Here is a 23,204-nt window from a genome sequence, read left to right on the forward strand (position 1 = left end):
TTTTACATTTGAAGAAAGTCCCAATGAGCTCAGTGGTTATTTATTTTTAAATAAATAAGTACATTGCAAATAGACATTTCTACTTGTATAATACAAAGCAAATATTCTGTAAACACATATTGCAAATATTTGAAAATTTGTTTAAGAAATGCCAGTAACTGGCTATCAGACCCGTGAAAGTTTACCTTTGTTGTCATGATATTATTAAATGTTGGCTAGGATTAGTAAATGTGCTTTCATGAATCCCATAAAAATGTTTGACAATCAAAAGTAGAATTCACTTCATAGTAAAAATGTTGAGTTTTCCATGTAACTCTCTGAATTATTCTGGTTTAAAAAAACAAACAAAAAAGATTTGCAATGTAGGATTTCTCTACTACTTTCCTAGCTCTACAAAACTCTGCCTTTGATGAGTATTGGTAGCTTCCAGGATTACCAATACTTTGATGAGTATTAGTAGCTTCCAGGATTTTGTAAATTACCAGTTAAAGGCAAGAAAAAGGATAAATTAAGCAAACAAGGGATTTTTTGTCCTTGATTCATTTGTTCTATATAAACTAACATTATGCTCTCCAGTGTAACCAAAAACAAGTAGAAAATGCTCATATGCACAAGTAGAAGTCACTCAAATATGATTATAGCAGCTCTGGTCTTTCAGGCACATATCCCTGTAGCCTTAAAAAACTGACAAGTAGTAATAGCACTTAAAATTTATATGCCACTTCACAATGCTTTACAGCCCTCTCTAGGCGGTTTATAGAGTCAACAATCTGGGTCCTCATTTTACCAACCTTGACACTGTAGTTTAAACTTTTGTGCTGACTTTAAGAAGTTAATGTAAAGAGAGGTTTCTTGTGCATCAAAACAGAAAACACCTTAAAGCAGTATTCTGAAATTATACTGTTTTTAAATAATATTAAACTTAGAACAATTCTATTATCATCACAATATGGCAAAGACAAAATGTAGTTGTGCAGAATCAGAGAAACCACAGTACGGATAAAACCTTGCTCTTTAAAAAAAAATGCTATTTTTCTATATTTTGACAGCTGCTGATGCAGACTAGTTGCCAAAAAAGAAAAAAAGGCCACACTTCCTTATGTAGCATATTAAATAATTCATTTTGCACTATTAGCTAAAATGTAAATATTATTTTAAGGGAGGGGCTCAAAGACATTTGTCTGCAAGGGAGAAAAACAAAGAAGGCTCCCACTCTTTGTAACATAGGGAAAAGTATTGAAGAATCACAGCATGATCAACCACTGGCTGTCCCAATTCCAGCATCAAAGATAGTGCATAGATTCAATGTATTAAATAGGGAAATTACTGGCATTTCACTTTTTCAGGGAAGCTTGGAAGGCTCTTAGTTCTGCCAGATACCACTCTGGGGCTTCTGGCTCATTTTGTCCAGTAGAACTGTGATCGTAGCCATAAGCCACTGTTAGCTCTTCATTCTTCTCCACTGCTTGAATTGTCCGAATACATTTAATCAGGCCAAAGCGAGGGTGAACAAATCTAGAAAACAAAGAGGCATATGGGTTCAGCAAAAAACAATATGAAAAATGTGAACTACAGTGACCCGAGTTTCGCGATCTCGATCTTCGCGAAACGCTATATCGCGATTTAAAAAAAAATATTAATTAAAAAAAAACCCCACTTCCGGGTTTGGCTTCAGGATTCAGCTGGGAAGCGGCGCGGCTGTTTTAAAAGGTCGCAGCCGGCCTGGGGGGCTTCCCAGCACCCCCCGAACCCCCAACCTGGGTCTTCCCAGCCGCCCACGCAAAGGGGAAACCCCGGCTCCTCGCTGATGCCCGCCACTCGCCCCGCCCGCCAGCAAGAGGGGGAAGACCCAGGGAAGGTTCCTTCGGCCGCCCAGCAGCTGATCTGCTCGGTAGCGCAGCAGCAGCGAGGAGCCGAATCGGGGTTTCCCCTTTGCGTGGGCGGCGGGGAACGCAAACTCCACCATCTACGCATGCGTGGCCATAGAAAAAAGGGCGCGCATGCGGAGATGGTGTTTTTACTTCCGCAACCCTACATCGCGAAAAATCGATTATCGCGAGGGGTCTTGGAACGGAACCCTCGCGATAATAGAGGGATCACTGTATTAACAATAATCACTATGGCAGGGGTCCCCAAACTTGGCAACTTTAAGACTTGTGGACTTCAATTCCCAGAATTCTCCAGCCAGCTATGTCCACAAGTCTTACAGTTTAATTTAATTTAATTTAATGTATTTCTATGCACCCCCAATTCCCAAAAGACTCTGGGTGGCTTACAAGAGAATATAGAAAATAGATTTTAAAACATCATAAAAGATTAAAAAAACATTCAGGCTGGACCTCGCAAGTTGCAAGATCAATGTCCCCAAGCCTGCCGGAAAAGCCAGATCTAGAGTGAGGGCAGTCTGGATCTCAGGGGGTACTTGTTTCCAGAGAACTGGGGCAGCCACAGAGAAGGCCCTTCCATGTGAGGCCCGCCAGCCGATGGGACCTGGAGAAGACCAACTCTGTGGGATCTTATCAATCACAGAGAACTATGAGGTAGGAGGCGGTCTTGAAGATAACCTGACCCTCAGCCATGTAGGTTTTTAAAGGTAATAATCAACACCTTGAATTGAGTCCAGAAACCAATAAGGAGCTAGTGCAGCTCTTGGAGGTTTGGTGTAATGTGAGTGTACCTAGGTGCCTCCACAACCACTTGCGCGATTGCATTCTGGACCAATTGTAGTCTCTGAACACTCTTCAGAGGTAGCCCTATGTAGAGTGCGTTGCAATAATCTAACCGTGAGGTGATAAGGGCATGAGTGATTGTGAGGAGAGCCTCCTGATCCAAGTAGGGTCCTGATCCAAGTAGGGGAAGAGCCTTCTCTGTGGCGGCCCCGACTCTCTGGAACCAGCTCCCCCCAGAGATTAGAACTGCCCCTACCCTCCTTGCCTTTCATAAACTTCTCAAAACCCACCTTTGTCGTCAGGCATGGGGGAACTGAGATATTTCCCCCGGGCCTATATAATTTATGTATGGTATGTTTGTATGTATGTCTTTTTAATAATGGGTTTTTAAAAATATTTTAAATTGTAAATTATTAGATTTGTCATGAACTGTTTTATTGTGTTGTGAGCCGCCCCGAGTCTACAGAGAGAGGCGGCATACAAATATAATAAATAAATAAATAAATAAATTGGTTCACCACTGCAAAGGTCCCCCTAGCCACAGCTGTTAGATGTTGGTCTAATCTTAGCTGTGGGTCTAGGAGGACACCCAAATTGTGGACCCGTTCTGAGTGGGACAATTTCTCCCCCGCCCTTGAGCCAAGGGTGGACAGTCGATAGAGTCTTCAAGAGGCAGTACCCATAGCCATTCAGTCTTGTCTGGGTTAAATTAAAGTTGTCAAATTTGAAGACCTCTGCACATTTACATTTACTTTCTATTCTTACATATAAGAAATACAGTGATCCCTCGATTATCGCGAGGGTTCCGTTCCAAGACCCCTCACGATAATCGATTTTTCGCAATGTAGGGTTGCGGAAGTAAAAACACCATCTGCGCATGCGCGCCCTTTTTTTTCATGGCCGCGCATGCGCAGATGGTGGAGGTGGGGAGCGACGAAAGTGCGGAAGCCGACAGATTGCTTTGAATGTCTGCTGCCCTCGCCCCCCCAGCACCCGCTCGCCCGCCCTTCGCCTCTCGCCCGCCCTTTGCCCGGCCACCCGCTGTTCGCTCGCTGCTCGCCCGGCCACCCGGGTTCGGGGGGATGCTGGGAAGCCCCCCGGGCCGGCTGCGACCTTTTAAAACAGCTGCGCCGCTTCCCAGCTGACTCCCGAAGCCAAACGCGGAAGTGGTTTTTTTAAAAATTAATATTTTTTTAAAAATCGCGATATAGCGTTTCGCGAAGATTGAGATCGCGAAACTCGAGGGATCACTGTAGTACTAAATCTTATGGTGGGAAAAACAGGCATGTTGGATATGTTGTCTACTTTGAGTTATTTGTAAAAATAACAAAGGTGAGATACAAATAAATACATAAATAAATAAATACAATAAAAACAAGGACTTAGCACAGATTTTTGGATTTTATTTAAAAGAAGACTTCTATGGCTACCTACAACTTAGTTTTAAAATCCTACCCCATTCCAATGGAAACTTTGATTCAAGTGTTGCAAACGTAGCAAATTCCATTAGATATAAGTAACTCAGTTAACTTTATTGTGTCTACCATAAATTTCGTGGTGTGTGGTGCTATATAACAACACATTTGCTGTGCTAGGCTACCCATAATGTTTTTCTCAGATATCAGAGTCTACGGAGAGGGGCGGCATACAAATCTAATAAACAATAATAATAATAATAATATCTAAACTAATGGAGTTACACGTAGTGGGCCAGGATTAATGCTTGTGTTTCGTTTAAAGGTAGCTGTTCTATCAAGCTGGCACTTTCTTCCGAAAATGCTTTCCTTAGTTCCATTTTTAACTAGGGCAATTTGTTATGTATATCATTTAGAATAGAATAGAATGGAATGGAATGGAATGGAATGGAATGGAATAGAATAGAATTCTTTATTGGCCAAGTGTGATTGGACACACAAGGAATTTGTCTTTGGTGCATATGCTCTTAGTGTACATAAAACAAAATATACATTTGTCAAGAACCATGAGGTTTAGTGTTTATGTATTTAAAATTTACTGTTTGTCCTTACAAATACACACCCAAAATCACAAAATCGGTGCACCATTGTGTACTATTGTGACAGTTCCAAGACATCAGCAGAAGGTAAATACTTACGAGTCATAAACAGAATTTGGGGTGAATGAGTGGTTTGCCTTGTGCCCCAAAGAGGCGCAGTATTTGGATACATGGCTGTAAGGTTCTGGCACATCTATGACAGTTTCATCATCAAGAGATATTGTATTTCCATTCAAAGACCAGTCCCTGCTGTCCACCTGGAATTGAAAATAATACTGCTATGACAAATATTTATTTTTATCAAGTCAAAACTCACATGCATTTTTTTTGTGTTTGAAAGAACCACATAGATAAACTGTTGGGCAAATTTGCCACATAAGGTCAGAGCAAAGATGGGAAAAAGTGTTCCACTCCAACATAACTATTCATGAAAATTTTTGTACCTGCAAACTTATGTACATTTTTCACGTTTCTGCTTTTAATTAATTTTACACAAAAGCAGACTCTGTGTGTGTTTGTGGGTTGTGTGTTGACTCAACTCAGTGTTGACTCAATCTTTCTCTCTCCAAAAGCAGACTAGTATTATTATTATTATTATTATTATTATTATTATTATTATTATTATTATTTATTGGATTTGTATGCCGCCCCTCTCCGCAGACTCAGGGTGGTTAACAACAATGTTAAAAACAGCATGTAGCAATTCAATTAATAAAACAACTAAAAACCCTTATTATAAAAACCAAACATACACACAAACATACCATACATAACTTGTAATGGCCTAGGGGAAGGAATATACTAACTCCCCCATGCCTGGCGATAAAGGTGGGTCTTGAGTAATTTGAGAAAGACAAGGAGGGTGGGGGCCATTCTAATCTCTGGGAGGGAGTTGATTCCAGAGGGTTGGGGCCGCCACAGAGAAGGCTCTTCCCCTGGGGCCCGCCAAACGACATTGTTTGGTCGACGGGACCTGGAGAAGGCCAACTCTGTGGGACCTTATCAGCCGCTGGGATTCTTGCACTAGAAGGCGGTTCCGGATGTATTTTGGCCCAATGCCATGAAGGGCTTTAAAGGTCATTATCAACACTTTGAATTGTGACCAGAAACCGATCGGCAGCCAGTGCAGGCCACGGAGTGTTGCAGAAACGTGGGCGAATCTAGGGAGCCCCACGATGGCTCTCGCGGCCGCATTCTGCACGATCTGAAGTTTCCGAACACTTTTCAATATACATTTTTTGTCACTAGAAAACATACACATTTATTCTTTGTATTGAACAAAATCATATCATGAAAAGAAGGAGGAGATGGCATTTATTATTGCCAAGAATAGTCTTGGCAATAATAAAATAATTTTAATTGCCAATAATAAGTAGTCCTCGGCTTACAACAGTTCATTTATTTTCCATTCAAAGTTACAACGCCACAGAAAAAGATGACCCATGGCCATTTTTCAGATTTATGAGCATTGCATCACGATTTATGTTCGGTTACACGATTTATGTTCAGTTGCTTGACAACTGCCTCACATTTAAGATGGTTGCAGTGTTGTGAAGTAGCGTGATCACCTTTTGCAACCTTCTGACAAGCAAAGTTAATGGGGAAACCAGATTCACTTAACTACTTTACTAATTTAAAAACTGCATTAATTCAATTAAGAAACGTGACAAGAAAAGTTGTAAAATGGGGCATAACACACTTTACAAACATTTCTTACTTAGCAACATAAATTTTGGGGTCAATTGTGGTCATAAGTCAAGGACTACCTATATAATTACTAGGAGATCTTTTTATCAGGGGTCCTCAACCCCTAGTCATGCCAAAAACTGGGCCACACAAACAAGCAAAGTCCCATTCATGGGATGCAGGCAGCATGCACCATCATGCCCCTTCCAAGGAACTAGTCCCTGGTGCCCAAAAGGTTGAGGGCTGCTGCTTTATACATCTGAAATAACAGATGTGAAGTAGCCCAAAAGTTATTAGTACAAGTGGCATAAACATACACCCCATCTTTCCATTTAATGAAATGTTGTTACCATGAAAATATTACTGAAATATTAATAAGCAATGTGGAAGTTGTTACAGAAGCAATGAAAATGTTTCTTTGCACTTTACCTCTTGATGTGTAATTCGTATACCGTTGTAGAAAGACAAAACTGTGCCAGCTTCAGCAGCTATTTTAGTAAATAAACCTTCTCCAGCATTGGAAATAAGAGATGCATCTACATAGACCCTAAATTGAAGCAATGGATAAAAATAGTATCTGATCTAGAACTTTATGAATGTGCAGTAAGGTTTGTAGGACAGATCTTATTAGAGCCCACATGAGAATCTACAAGTGAAGCTCATATTGCTAAGTGTTACTTTTGAAATATATCAAAAGAAACTAATAATTTAAAGAACTTTTAAGGAATAAGCTAGTCGTTCATATCAATTACATGTTACTTTAAAAAAAATTTAAATTACACATTCTGTATTATCCTTAGTTCTGAATATCAGTAGAGAATTAAAAATGAGTCTCAATATACAATTTATTTCAAAAAGGCCTTTTAGGTTATTCACAATGGCAATCCTTTGAAATCAGGCTTGGAATTAGTCCTGTTTAATACACCAGTTTTCCCAACCTTGGCAACTTGAAGATATTTGGACTTCAACTCCCAGAATTCCCCAGCCAGCATTTGCTGGCTGGGGAATTCTGGGAGTTGAGGTCCAAATACCTTCAAGTTGCCAAGGTTGGGAAACACTGTAATACACAACACATATTTTTGAATATAACCTAATGAAATTATGCTATAAGTCAGGGCTGTCAAACTTGATTTGATTGAGGGCCACATCACAGTTGTATTTGACCTTGGGGGGTGGACATGGTCAGGATGGGTGTGGCCAGTTTAATGTCACTTGTGTCAGGGGTATCTGTGGTGGCTCAAGCATTCTGCCTATGAAAGTGGGTTTCTGAGCCCCGTTTTCGCCTGCAACAGTCTCCTGCAACCCTCTGCCAGCAAAAATGGAGTTTGCAAGGTCCGTGTGCAGCCCTCCTGAGCTCCATTTTCATGGCAGAGGCATCACAGGCTGGTCCTTCACTGTTTCCAGGGTGGCACTATGGGCCAGATCTAAGCACCCCGTGAACCGGATCTGGCCATCAGCGTTGAATTTCACACACCTGATATAAGGGAACTCTGTGGAAGGTAATCAAAAAACCAAGATGACAGTTATGAGTGTACGTTCAAAGTTCCACCTATTTTAATATGTTTTGCATACATATAAAAAGCAACAGGTCTTTGATTGTGTGTTTATGACTGCAATCCTGATTTTATCTCAACTGACATTGCACCTGTGCAAGCACATATATATATACACACACAGAGGGAATATAGTCAAAGAAGTAGACAAACTGGAGCCAAACCAACTTGTAGAAAAACAGAATAGACCAGAGATTCCTAGTGTTTCTCAGTTCACAACATCCTGAATGTCTTGGTAATTTTTTCATGGTGCTCCTCTGTAAAACTACTTCAATCTATGAGTTTATGATCCTACAGCACCATTGTGAATTTACTGGGGTAGCACTGTATGGCCCATTGCACAGTATGGGGAAAAATGACTAGATTGATGTCAAATGTGACAATCTCTATGTTCTCATAACGGATTAATATTTGAGTAGGAAGGAAGCAAATGAATAGTAAAGTCATGTAGGTAATCCAGTGAAATATTATTTGTAAATATTTGCATGGAAAGACAAAACTATAATAAATAAAACATTCTACCTCTCTGATTCATAAGGGTCAGGAAGAAGTGGATTCGTAGAAATGCAGGATGAAGTAGATTTATCAAAACTGTAAACTGGGCCTATAATAAATCAATACAGAAAATAATAGAGAGGATAAAATTGTACTGTGTATGTTACACAAATTTAATATTTTTCAAAGCTATCACAATTTTAGGATCAATTAATATAGAATTTTGCATATATATTTTTGAGGTTCATACCAACTATAAGTAATTCTATAGGAGTTTAGCTTCATCCAAAATAATGCTTTTTAGTTGTAAATCAATTCTGAATTAGGTCTATTTGCATACACAAATGGATCCACAAATGGATCACTTTTTAAAGTGTTCTTTAGTCTAAGACAGTATTTTTGCATACCTCTTAAACAACTTAAAAATTACACATCAAACAAACAGCTAAAATATTAGGTACTTATTTTTCTTGGTAACAAAATTCTAAAAATGGATCTATTCCTGAATGCCATCAATTTATAGAGTTGCGATATATACTGCTCTCAATGCATAAATTATAATTTAAATTTTGTTCCAAAGGCGTTAACAGTAGCCACCATATCACATCTATGTCTTTAAAAAAAAATACATTTCTTCATGTTTTTATTTATTAAATGTATATGCTGCCCAGTGGTGGGTTGCTAGCGGTTCACACCAGTTCATGTGAACCGGTAGCGGCAGCAGCAGGAGACTCCGCCCACCCACCCGGATGTCATCATGGATGATCTGTGCTCATCTCTGAACTGGTAGCAAAGCTAAGTGAACCCAGGGGTGGGCAAGAGGCAGGACGGGGTGGAACGCAGTTCCACCGGTGGAAATGAAGATGCGCGCGCAGCTCCAGCTGATTGGTGGCTGTCACTTCCTGGATTACTGGTCTTGGCTCGGCTCTCATTTTTCCCCTGATGCTGCTGCGTCTGTGTTCCTTGCTTTTTTCCTCTTTCCTCCTTCCTGGTCTGGGACAAGCTTCCCTCTCTCCTGCCCGGTTCCCCTCCAGCGTCATGCGGCCTGAGGTGCAAGCAGAAGGCATGGGTGGAAGTAGCGCTGGCAGCATTTATGCTTCTGGCAGCACCCATTCGCCTAGCTACCCAGCCTGAGGTGTGTGTGTGGGGGGGGTGACCCAGGAAGGAAAGCACGGGAAACACAAAGCAAATTGTCACCCCAGTGAGCGACACTAGTAAGATTGTAAGTTCAGGACTTAACAGTTCACTTGAACGATGATGAACGTTCAAGCCACTCCCACCTGGTCACATGGCCGGCAAGCCACTTCTACCCAGTCACGTGGACATTAAGCCTCACCCACAAATAAGCCACACCCACAGTGTGGCAGTAAAATTTTTGGCTGCCCATTACTGAGTGAACCCCATTATTGATGCTACTATCTCGCTATTTTAGCGTTATATAACTGCTCCTTGAAAGAACACCAAATAGTTTTAGATAAGGCATAAACTGACAAAGTAACCTCATGATTATTAGTAGCAATATTCACCTGCCCCGAAAAGCACAATATTTTCCTCTTTTTTTCATCATTTTCTTTTCCTTTCAGCTACTATGCCCTAGATACACAGAATTGTAGCAAAGGAGTTTAATATCTGGAATTCAAAGGCAGTTCTCCCAGAAAGGACTCAAGAAATGTCTATTAGACAGAAAGCCAACACTGTGTTTGGGAGACTCCAGAAAATAGATAATGTTTAGAAGAGTAGCCGCAAGTCAAAAAGAGTTGACAAATACTGCTGTATTTCGTGATCTGAAATGACAGTATAAATTATAATATTTATATTTATTTTGTCTGCTGTCCATGTAAAATTAAATTCCTTAGCTTGACTGAAAAAGAAACACTTGAAGAACAGTAATTATCTCATCACCAGCTCAAGCCTTCCATCCTTCTGAGGTGGGTAAAATGAGGACCCGGATTGTGGGGGCAATAGGCTGGCTCTGTTAAAAAGTGCTATTGCTAACATGTTGTAAGCCGCCCTGAGTCTAAGGAGAAGGGCGGCATAAAAATTGAATGAATGAATGAATGAATGAATGAATGAATGAATGAATGAAAGAACGAACGAACGAACAAACAAACAAACAAACAAACAAATATGTATGGTTCTCAGAATCTATTTTTTCTTTTGTATATTCAGCTGTTGTAAATGGGGATCTATATTCAAACTATAAAAAGCCAACCTAATTATTAATGTCAGATATAGGTTCACATTGCTACATTACTTGGTAAAAGACATAGGATTAGCTATTGGAAGAATTTAACCCTAAAGGCAATATATATATTGTAAGTACAATACAGTACTTTAATAAAGTGGTCAAATCTTTAAGAGGACCTAGACATTCACATATCATGAGATATGATACATGAGTGACAACTTACTGCCTGGTATAACATCAAATTGTAGTTTTTCTTCCTCTGCCAGTAGAACATTTGCCAATCTTGCTTCTATCATTTCCCCATCGATGAAGTGCCCATAATATGCCATCTTCCCATCAGGGTATACATAAGCTAGCTTTTCTCCAGTCATCTCTCCTTCTTCATTAACTTCTCCAACCAGATACCCACCATCCTGAAAAAGAAGCAATAAAACTGTTTTCAAAAAATAAGGGAAAATATTTTTGCTATTTTTAAATTTAATTAAAATTACCATTAACCAAAATCTTAGTCTTAATATTGAGATGAGGGATTCTCAAGCTTTTCCAACTCACAATGAAAAAATTAAATTAAATTTCTAATACCCTGATCCAAAGGCAAAACTACTGGCTTTGTCTAAGTGATATTTTTTTAAAATGTATTTAATCTCTCACAGAATCTTAGAGTTCCAGAAAATAATTTCCTTTTTTTTCATTTACTCTGGCTTTTATATCTCTCCACTCACTATTTCAGTCCTATTAATGTAAAATGTTGGTTATTACCTATCAAGCCCTACATGGCTCCGGGCCAGACTATTTACGGGACCATCTGTTGCGGCATACTTCCGTGAAACCTATAAGAGTACACAGAGTTGGCCTTGTCGAGGTCCCATTGATTAAGCAATGCAGGCTGGCAGGGCCGTGGGGGAGAGCCTTCTCTGTTGCTGCCCCAGCTCTATGGAATCAATTCCCTTCCGAGGTCCGTACTGCTCCTACCCTAATGGCTTTCCGTAAGGCCACAAAGATCTCGCTTTGCCAGCAGGCCATAGATCAACAACTACCATGGCCAAATTGTATGAATGCTACATACAATGGTATGGTATGTATGCTGATTATTTAATTTATTATGGGTTTTAATCCAGGTTTTATTGCTAGATTGTACATTTGACTTCTTTTTAATTCTTTTTTGTATTTTATATTGTTGTAATCCACCATGAGTCCTTCCGGATTGGGCAGCATAGAAGTTTAATTACATAAATAAATCATAAATAAAATGAAACACAAAAATCAGAATGACTATGTGTTCTGCAGCCAAAAATGGAGAAGCTCTATACCAGTGCTGGCGAACAGGAGCGCATAGACATGGGGGGGGGCACCGAAAACTGGAACAGCGGCTCCTTAGCTGCAGCGCCTGAAACTGGAAGAACATGTGGGTGCCAGGAAGTTTAACTTCTGGTTTCTGGCACATGCAAGTGACCTGGTCTTCCAGTTTCTGGCACACATGTTCTTCCAGTTTCAGGCGCTGCAGCTAAAGAGGAAAGTAGGGTCGGGCAGTAGGAAAAGCAAGTAGGATGCTTGGCTGCATAGCTAGAGGTATAACAAGCAGGAAGAGGGAGATTGTGATCCCCTTATACAGAGCGCTGGTGAGACCACATTTGAAGTACTGTGTTCAGTTCTGGAGACCCACCTACAAAAAGATATTGACAAAATTAAACAGGTCCAAAGACGGGCTACAAGAATGGAAGGTCTTGAGCATAAAACATATCAGGAACTCAATCTGTATAGTCTGGAGGGCAGAAGGAAAAGGGGGGACATGATCGAAACATTTAAATATGTTAAAGGGTTAAATAAGGTTCAGGAGGGAAGTGTTTTTAATAGGAAAGTGAGCACAAGAACAAGGGGACACAATCTGAAGTTAGTTGGGGGAAAGATCAAAAGCAACGTGAGGAAATATTATTTCACTGAAAGAGTAGTAGATCCTTGGAACAAACTTCCAGCAGACGTGGTTGGTAAATCCACAGTAACTGAATTTAAACATGCCTGGGATAAACATATATCCATCCTAAGATAAAACACAGGAAATAGTATAAGGGCAGACTAGATGGACCATGAGGTCTTTTTCTGCCGTCAGTCTTCTATGTTTCTATGGTGCAGGTGAAGGAGGAGGGCAAAAGTTGGCTTGAAACTCAACATTAAGAAAACTAAGATCATAGCATCTGCCCTCTCTAGATGTGGAAGAAATGGTGGTAGTGACAGATTTTATTTTCCTGGGCTCCAAGATCACCGCAGATGGGGACTGCAGCCAAGAAATTAAAAGACACTTGCTCCTGGGGAAGAAAGTTATGGCAAATCTAGAAAGCATACTAAAAAGCAAAGACATCATCCTGCCAACGAAGTGTGTATAGTCAAGGCTATGGTTTTCCCAGTTGCAATGTATGGCTGCGAAAGTTGGACCATAAGAAAAGCTGAGCACCAAAGAACTGAGGCCTTTGAACTATGGTGCTGGAGAAGACTCCTGCAAGACCCTTGGACTGCAAAGTGATTAAACCGTTCAGTCTTAAAGCAGATGAACCCTGACTGCTGTTTAGAAGGCCAGATCCTGAAGGTAAAAACTCAAATACTTTGGCTACCTAATGAGAAGGAAGGACTCACTGGGGAAAAACCTAATTTCCCTACCAAACCTACCTAAGGTTTGGTAGGGAAGGTTTGCCTATTTGCCGATGACTCTAAAGTGTGCAATAGGGTTGATATTCCTGGAGGCATCTGTAATATGGTAAATGATTTAGCTTTACTAAATGAATGGTCAAAGCAATGGAAACTGCAGTTTAATGTCTCCAAATGTAAAATAATGCACTTGGGGAAAAGGAATCCTCAATCTGAGTATTGTATTGGCAGTTCTGTGTTAGCAAAAGCTTCAGAAGAGAAGGATTTAGGGGTAGTGATTTCTGACAGTCTCAAAATGGGTGAGCAGTGTGGTCGGGCGGTAGGAAAAGCAAGTAGGATTCTTGGCTGCATAGCTAGAGGTATAACAAGCAGGAAGAGGGAGATTGTGACCCCGCTATAGAGAGCGCTGGTGAGACCACATTTGGAATACTGTGTTCAGTTCTGGAGACCTCACCTACAAAAAGATATTGACAAAATTGAACGGGTCCAAAGACAGGCTACAAGAATGGAAGGTCTTAAGCATAAAAGACTTAATGAACTCAATCTGTATAGTTTGGAGGGCAGAAGGAAAAGGGGGGACATGATCGAAACATTTAAATATGTTAAAGGGTTAAATAAGGTTCAGGAGGGAAGTGTTTTTAATAGGAAAGTGAGCACAAGAACAAGGGGACACAATCTGAAGTTGGTAGGGGGAAAGATCGAAAGCAACATGAGAAAATATTATTTTACTGAAAGAGTAGTAGATCCTTGGAACAAACTTCCAGCAGACGTGGTTGGTAAATCCACAGTAACTGAATTTAAACATGCCTGGGATAAACATATATCCATCCTAAGATAAAATACAGAAAATAGTATAAAGGCAGACTAGATGGACCATGAGGTCTTTTTCTGCCGTCAGACTTCTATGTTTCTGTGTTGCAAACGATTGAAGGCAAAAGAAGAAGGGGACGACAGAGAATAAGATGGCTGGCTGGAGTCATTGAAGCAGTATGCCTGAACTTAAATGGACTCTGGGGGATGGTAGAGGACAGAAAGGCCTAGAACACTGTTTCTCAAATAATGGGACAGGCCTCCCTGAGGGGGCGCAGAGCAATGTTGGGGTGGTGCGTGACCCCAGGGAAAGTGAGGGGTTTTTCCACAGGGACTAGGGGTTTTTTGTATTGAACAATAGCACACAGCACAGAGCAGGAGATGTGAAATTCAGATAACAAACCTCTAAGAGACATCATGGAAAAATATTTAGCAGGTAAGAATGTTTGGGAGTCTTTAACAGTAAGTCTCCTGAAAGCTAACATGAAGAAATATGACAGTCTTCACTGTAACTACGGTGGGAGACAAGGAAAGACCGGTATGGGTTACTATGTCTAAAATGTTGGCAGTAGACAGAATGAAGCCAAATAAATTAAGGCATCACTTAAACACATTATACCTCAATCACACTGATAAGCTGCTTGAGTTTTTTCAGCAAAAATGAGCCAAATATTGCAAACTATCATCCCAGTGGAGAGTTGGAGGGGCACAAAATGTTTCCTTCTTCCTGGGGGTGGCACAACAGAAAATAATTAAGAAGACTGGCCTAGAGGAACGTTGTCCATGGGTTCGCAAGAGGTCGGACACGACTTTGCAACTAAACACAACAACAGTGTAAAATGCTGGGTCTGTAAAGATGAAGGCAGCATCTACATTTAAAAGCATACACATTTAAAATTTAAAAAAGTAGAGCCTAAGGAAAAAGAGAGCCATCTCACAAGAGATTCTCAAACTGTCTAGCTTTTGTTAAAAATTATTTGAGAAATAATTTACAAAATAAATTACATGCATAAAATATATAAAATAACCAGTTTTACACTGTTCTGCTTCCAAACCTTAACAAATTCTAATAAAGCTAAGACACCATTAAGTTTGAACAGGACAGAAAGTTTATGCTGTGTTACTTGCAACATAACCTTGGAGTCACTCTATAAAGATGCTAAGATGGAAGTTTTCTGCATTTACATTTGGTATTGCTATGAACAGCTATATTCATTATGTATGGTATGTTTGTATGTATGCTTTTTATATAATGGGTTTTTTAGGTTTTTTAATGTAAAATTGTTATTTTAGACTTTGATATTAGATTTGTCATTGTATATTTTACAGCCCTACATGGCAATGGACCAGATTACCTCCGGAACCACCTGCTACCGCACGAATCGCAGCGACCGATAAGGTCCCACAGAGTTGGCCTTCTCCGGGTCCCGTCGACTAAACAATGTCGTTTGGTGGGCCCCAGGGGAAGAGCCTTTTCTGTGGCAGCCCCGGCCCTCTGGAACAAACTCCCCCCGGAGATTAGAACTGCCCCCACCCTCCCTGTCTTTCGTAAACTACTCAAGACTCATTTATCCCACCAGGCATGGGGGAGTTGAGATAGCTCTTCCCCCTAGGCCATTACAAGTTATGCATGGTATGTTTGTGTGTATGTTTGGTTTTATAATAGGGGTTTTTAGTTGTTTTTTTATTATTGGATTGTATATGTTGTGTTTATTATTGTTGTTAGCCGCCCCGAGTCTGCGGAGAGGGGCGGCATACAAATCTAATTAATAATAATAATAATAATAATAATAATAATAATAATAATTCAACTATGTTCATTTATTTTCCTTATTCTTTTATTTTTTATTTTAGTTATATACTTGTAGCATACATGTATACTTGTATAATTTATATTATGCATATTATTCTTGTTGTAAACTTCCACTAGTCACTCCAGATTTGGCAATACACAACTGTAATAAAATAAGATACTAATTTGCATCCAAACTGTAACAACCAATTTCCATTTAGCTGTGAACAAGTGAACAAAATAATGAAAACAGCATTGTACTGCTGGGTAATGATTTCTGCCACTTTTGTAATGCTTCTTACATCACATTATATACAAAAGAGATGAAGCCTGCATTGTATTGATGTAAAGCTCTCTCTTGATCCCTGCAGTTATCCTTGGTATAACTGTTAAGTGTTACATGGTGAAATAAATGAGAAAATAAGTCAACTTACCGAATAGTAAATCCAACAAAATCCACGCCGGATATTATCTTTATATTGCCCTTTGAAGATCAATCGTCCATCGGCATCATATTCCTGAGCTGGTCCATTCAGTTCACCATCAATGTAAGTGCCCCGAAGTGTGCCTCCATCCTCATAAGTGTATGTTCCCTGCCCTTGCAAACCATGATCAACATAAAAGCCTTCTAAAGTGCTAGCAAAGAAAAAAGAATAATTTATAAACTATTGTTATTTTATCTCATTTACAGAGAAAAAAAATTAAGACCCTTCATAATTTATTTACATAAAGATAAATGATGATTTCCCATAGATGTTCTTAATACCTACTTTAAAGACCTATTTGCTATTTGTACTTGAGATGGGCAACAAAGAGAGTGATCTCAAGAAAGTTGAACTGCTTAATGCTTGTGCCATCGTTCTGCAGTATTATACTCCTTTAGATTTTTTTTTCCTTTGGTTTTCCCTCAATATAATTTGAAAATCCATCCTATCACCCTGTTCGTGTCCAAGGTTTTATTATGATCAATTTGTTTCTGGTTTCTTATGATGTAAATCACAGCTTTAGTTTATTTAAATAAGGTTTTTAATAACCTGCCTTGTTTTTCTGATAAACTGTATATAGTGAAGAATGATACTTTGTAATATATCCTATACATTCTAACCTTATGCTGTATTATTGCTCATTTCCAGTTAAAGGAATCAGGAAATTTTTATAAAATTATGGCAAAGGGGAAAGTGACTAAGTCCTAGTTCCATTTACAGCACTTTGGGTCAATGAGCTTACAGACAACAATATTTGAGCCTTCAAATCATATACACACTATAAAGGTACTGAAATGATTTCACAGAAAAGAGCATGTCTACTATTTTAACTTACTTATTTTTGCTGGTTTGGCTCCAGTCTGTCTACTGCTTTGACTATATCCCCAATCATAGATTCTACATCATAAGTTATTTGTTACTTTACTTTATCATCCCACCATTACAAAGTATTATCCTACTATTTTAAAAAACTTTAAACAAACAAACAAATAACAATGTAAAGCCAATAAAGTTTGTAGCATGTCATTTTACCTGATTGTATTATTTTTTAAAGTAAAACCAGGAAATAATAAGGCATCATATACAGATACAGTGATACTTTGTCTTATGAACTTAATTGGTTCCAGGACAAGGTTTGTAAGGTGAAAAGTTCGTAAGACTTAACAATGTTTCCCATAGGAATCAATGGAAAAGAGATTAATGCGTACAAGCCCAAAATTCACCCCTTTTGCCAGCCGAAGCAACCGTTTTCACCAGCGCGGAAATGGGCGCTTCAGCTGGCAACGGAAGTCCAGAGGTGGGATTTCCCAGCGAGGGAAGCCTCAGGGAACTTGCAGCATCACAAATGTCATCACTACAGTCAAGTGAGTCACATGATCTTTGAGCAAATTTAACTTTTCTCATCGACTTTGCTTGTTGGAAGCTCGAGTAAATTGCAAATGGCAATCACATGACCCCAGGCCGTTGCAACCTTTGTAAATATCTGCCAATTGCCAATCACCTTAATGTCAATCATGTGATCATCCAGATGTTCCAACAGTTGCAAGTGTAAGTACCCATTGTATTTTGTACAGATTTTTCAGTGCTGTTGTAATGTCAATCAGTAAATGAATGGTCATAAGATAAGGACTATCTATAACATTAAGTCATCTGTTGGTTTACTTATTTCATAGATCAAAATGCTTTATGTTTTCAAACACTGTGGTTTATAAATCATAGCTACTAGTTTAGTATGCTATACCTACCTACTAATTTTGCTATATATCATATAATATATCTGTGTCTAAAATACCATGGCTAAATATGAATCCAGTGAAATAGAATAGATAGTTTGTTATAGTTATCTTTTTTAAGAGATGAAGTTTTATTTGATAGTATTAGTCCTAAGTATTTAATTTTTTTTGTGGTTTGTAGATTTGTAATTTCTTCCAATTTTTTAATTTGTTTTATAGTCATATTCTTTGTCATAAGCATCGTTTTTTGCTTATTAATTTTTAGTCCTGAGAGTTCCCCACAAATTTCTATTTCTCTGATTAATTCTGGGCCAGATCTTATAGGATCTTCTAGGAAAAGTACAATATCGTCTGCGTATGCCTGTAATTTGTATTCTTCGTCTTTTATCTTAATTCCTTTTATTTCATTATTTAGTCAAATTTTGTTTAATAGTATTTCCTGGGTTAATATGTATAACAAAGGGGACATTGGGCATCCCTGTCTTACCCCTTTTTCTATTAGAATTGTTTATTGGCCAAGTGTGATTGGACATACAAGGAATTTGGTCTTTGGTGCATATGCAATGTGTACATAAAAAGACAAGACACATGCATCAAGAATCGTAAGGTACAACACATAACGCAATATATAACTCATAGATATTGTGATGTCTACCTTCCATCAAAGAAGAAGAATTTTCCATGACCATTCTTTTCTCCATGCACAAAGTTCCCTTCAAATCTGTCTGTGGAAGAATATGTGACTATACAAAACCCATGGGGCATACCATCATCATCAAGTGTTCCTAAAAAAAATAACAATAAAAAACTATTTTGAAAATCAGTGGGAGTCACACAATCAATCTGTTCTTACAAGAAACAGCATTGATTTTATCCAGCCATACAAATTAACTCAAATTCCTCTAACACATTGCCCTTGTACCGCTTGAGTATTTATAAATTTAGTACAAATGTAGTATTTATCCACTTAAATTATGATTTAAGATACCGATAAATACATTTCTCTCCTCTTTCAGAGTCTGATATACATTCTGAGTGGAGAATGAAAGAACATAAGCATAAGGGCTGTTGTAAATGAGCAGTATTTTACAAAACTGGTAGAGATCACATTATATTAAAGAAATCTATGCATGTAGAGATGTAAGAATGAATCAACTAGGTAAACATACTGTAGTTGTCTAGTGCTACTGACCCAGTTTATTGATATAGAATGACCTTTATACCAAGCAAATAAAATAACTCAGACACATCCCCAATAAATCATGGTTGATATATTTTCAAACTTTGTTATTTCATATCTGCATGTTCCCAAAGAGTCTGTATTCCATGAACAAGCCTGTACATTTGTGATATACGAAGTAGACAAGTTAAAACATTTTGAAGTGTGACCCAGTTAAATAAATAAATACTGTATGACCAAATCAGATGAGTCAACACAACTCTTAGTTTATTTCATTATATCCCAAATTTATATAGGGCATCATTTTGACAGCAGGAATGTTGCAGCAAATTTAATGCACACTGTAGCAGATTTTATGGAGATAAAGGTTTTACTGTACTCCATTCTCTACAGATCCAGACATGCAAAGACAGAAATACAAACTAAATTCAAAAAGCTGGACATTTTTAGATATACAAGAAACGTGTTTTGATTCAAATGTATCTTGTTATGCACTTGCAACAATTCTTAGGTTATATTGTTTCTAACGTTTTATTTCTTGACATAATACTATAGAAATATTTTTTCTCTAGTAAAAAATTAGAGGGAAAAGAAGACTCGGATTACTATAAAATATGGGGAAAGTTTTACGATTGGCTACAGGAACAAAGCAAAGCAACAAGTCAAATAAAAAAATTAATGCTAAGTGACAAAAGAAAATTATCTGATTGAACACCCAAAAAAAGAAGTGGGGAAGCTTTTGTTTCCCAAATGTTGTATGTATATGTTTTGTTTATAATTTACTGGCATGTCATATTTATTGTATTGTGTTTGGTTTTGTTTTTACCTTGTTTTTCTTTTCTGTTCATTTGTTGTTTAGTTTATTATCTATGTAAAAAAAATTGCAAAAAAATTTAAATAATTTTTTTTCTCAGTTTTGACTCAGATCAAACAAACTAGTTTTTTTTTTTAAAAAAAAATACATATTGCAAATACTGCCATTTACCTGGTTATCTGAAAGAATGAAAACTGCATCAGCTGCCCAAGAAAACAGATTTTATTACTGTCAATTTTCAGACAAAGCTGACTTGTAATTGTATCAGACTGCATTGTTAACTATAGTTGACATTTGTTCCACAGCCTCTCTATAGATGTTAACAATGAACTATTGATCTTACAGTTTTGGAATCAACATGTGAACTGAGAAACACATTCAAAGGATGTTCACATTTTGCTAAACTTTCAAAGTTGAGAGAGCTGTAGAAACACTGGCAATAGTTGGGTTGATTAGATTAGAACAAAGGAGACATTGGAAATTTCTTTCAGTGGGAATAAATGTAGAGATTGTACAAATGAATTAAGTAGCACAGATGTAAAGGTGAACAAAGCAGTCAGGGATCTTTATTATCTCCATCATCCATGATCTCAAATTCTAGTGAAAGTATAATTTGCTTTTGTTATTTAAGTCCAAGAATTGCATGTAAGCACCAACTAATAAAAAATAAGAGGACAACTCTTCTTCCACTTATCAGCATCCTCAAAGGCTATTTGAAATGGAAGATTTTAAGAAGCTTCTGAAATGCTGGGAATATTCAACAAAATTAGAGTCACTACTTAAGCCTAATGCCCGCCTTACCTCACCTGTACCTCATCTTAAACCAACCAAGATGGGCAAAATAATTTTGGACAATGTAGTTGCTAAAATAACTCTGCACCTTTTCCCATAGGGTTTCCTAGGTGAATAGTCAGCATTTTGAATTGGGCCCAAATGACTCTTATCAATCAAGGTATCAACCATAAAATAACTCCTCTTTTGTAAAGCTGGGATCTATTCACAGCAGCCTGGGTTTGTGCTCTTTGTATCAGCAGTACTTCTACATTATCCTTAAAGCAGAATATATTGCATTAGTCCACTGTAATAATCTCACTGTAATAAGATCATGAATCATTATTGTGCCTGAGACCAGGTAAGGTTATAATTGGCATATTATTTGATGGGAAAAGACCATTCTGGACTCAGAGACACAGCTGGTACTAAAGTTCCAAGAAGGCGGATTATTTTTATGGATGAACAATAGCTCTGATTTACTAGAGTTTAATCAGAACACTTTCTTCACAACTAATTCCTAATATCTATTTAATATCCAAAGTATTCTCGGCTTAGTCTAAAATGGTGATATACAGCTCAGTATTATTAGCATACCAATGAAACTTAACTTCAAACCAATTGATAATCTTTCCCGTAGAAGTTTAAAAGTATGGGGAGAAGTCTAGTAATGTGGTGATCAGCACTGGAACTACTATGGGCTTACTACTCTTCCCCTATTAGTACTGACTAGCTAGGGTTTGATTCTTACTATCAATCTTATGTAAAAGGAGGGGGTGGAAACTATCCAGAATTGCTGGACCAAGAGATGGCCTCTTTGAGAAAGGGTCATTAACATCTCTTTCAAAGCCAGGAACATCCCTATCAAATCCAGGTAACCAGATGTACACTCCTGGCCACTTAAAGAAGCCAAGTCACACTGGTGACTAAGATCATATTCTACTACAAAGATTTGGTCATCTAACCAATGTAATAAAAAAACCCAATGCAAAGTCAGAATTGCTGCAGGCATTCTTAAAAGAAACCTGAAAATCTATCAATATATTATGTGAAAATGTTTAATTTATATAATCGAACATTATGAGCCTGATATTTAATTTTACTAGAGACTATGGATTTGACTGCTGATAACTCCATTATAAGTTAGCATACAGTTACTAACTATACTTCGTAGCACATATAATTATTTGCCAGGATGTGTTCATAAATGATTGAATACAGTAAACAGTGATAAGTCCTAATGACTCATAGTGAGAATCAAAACTTAAATGAAGTTTTTAGTTGCCCAGTATTAATAAAATATTTCCTCTAGCTTATCTCTCTTTCTCTTCAATTTATGTGCCATTCTGTTATAGATTACAATACACCCAGGTGAGCCCAACTTTTTTTAAAGTGTAGTCCGACATTAGAATACTATAATTAATTAGTTTTGACTTTTTCCTTGTCTTGAAAGAAAACAAATGTTTAATACTGCCGTGGATCTAAGTCCATAATGATCTAAGTCAAAAATGATCTTCTCACAGCCTTAATTTGTGTACAACTAGGAATAGAATACCATATTTAATGATTTATTTAAAATATATTTCAGATTTTAAATGCATTTAAACATAATTTATATTAGTTTGAAAAGCAAAAGCTTTCATAAAAGAATATAGTTATTGTTTACAAATTATATGGTGCCAGGATTACAATGTAGCTATTATTCAGAATTAACCAATTTGGCAAGTGCCAATTCCTAAAAATCTTGCTACAAACTTCCAATAGTAAAAATAAATAAATAAATAAAGAATATTTAGATTCGGGTTAAAACCTTATGTTTCTGTTTAGGAACTTTTAAAGACCAAATCTTTACTTTAACTAATCTCCAAATACTACACATTTTAATATCTGTCATCACAACTATACACTCACATTAAAAATTACTGGAGAAAGGTTGTGGGGTGCGGACTTTGGTGTTGCATCCTCAACAAACCACAATGCAGGAAATTTAAGCACCTCAATGGATTTTCAATTTTAGCCACATGAATTTTCATAATAATAATAATAATAATAATAATAATAATAATAGTAGTAGTAGTAGTAGTAGTAGTAGTAGTAGTAGTAATAATAATATCTACATGCATCATATGAAAACACATCATACAGTCCTAGATGCTTGGGAAACGTTCGACTTGTGATATTGTGATACAAAATTTATTATTTATTTAATTATTTTGTCAAGTAGCTGCCCCGAGTCCTCAGAGATACAAATCCAATAAAATAAATAAATCAAGTATATATTGGTAGTATACAAAGATAAAACAATGTTTATATACATGATACTAGTAAGAGAGAAACATTAGGACAGGGGACTGAAGGGCATGCTGGTGCCCTT

The 23,204-nt window shown here is 37.7% G+C and overlaps 1 protein-coding gene across 4 annotated transcripts in view; it reads right to left on the reverse strand.

Moving 5' to 3' along the window:
* SETD7 (SET domain containing 7, histone lysine methyltransferase) overlaps nt 1–23,204 on the reverse strand; it is a 24,802-nt gene continuing 1,598 nt past the window's right edge. For 2 of the 4 annotated variants that reach the window (XM_070757741.1, XM_070757742.1), the window contains exons 2-8: nt 18,721–18,850; nt 16,282–16,483; nt 10,829–11,018; nt 8,445–8,526; nt 6,799–6,916; nt 4,783–4,940; nt 1–1,515 (exon numbers count right to left, since the gene is read on the reverse strand). In XM_070757741.1, the coding sequence (XP_070613842.1) occupies nt 1,335–1,515; nt 4,783–4,940; nt 6,799–6,916; nt 8,445–8,526; nt 10,829–11,018; nt 16,282–16,483; nt 18,721–18,850 (1,061 nt within the window). In that variant the 3' untranslated portion in view covers nt 1–1,334. Of the gene's footprint in view, nt 1,516–4,782; nt 4,941–6,798; nt 6,917–8,444; nt 8,527–10,828; nt 11,019–16,281; nt 16,484–18,720; nt 18,851–19,257; nt 19,324–22,741; nt 22,754–23,204 lie in introns of those variants that run through there. The other 2 variants (XM_070757744.1, XM_070757743.1) reach the window with 2 other exon arrangements.

Source organism: Erythrolamprus reginae, chromosome 7, assembly GCF_031021105.1.
Source record: "Erythrolamprus reginae isolate rEryReg1 chromosome 7, rEryReg1.hap1, whole genome shotgun sequence".
Lineage (NCBI taxonomy): Eukaryota > Metazoa > Chordata > Lepidosauria > Squamata > Dipsadidae > Erythrolamprus > Erythrolamprus reginae.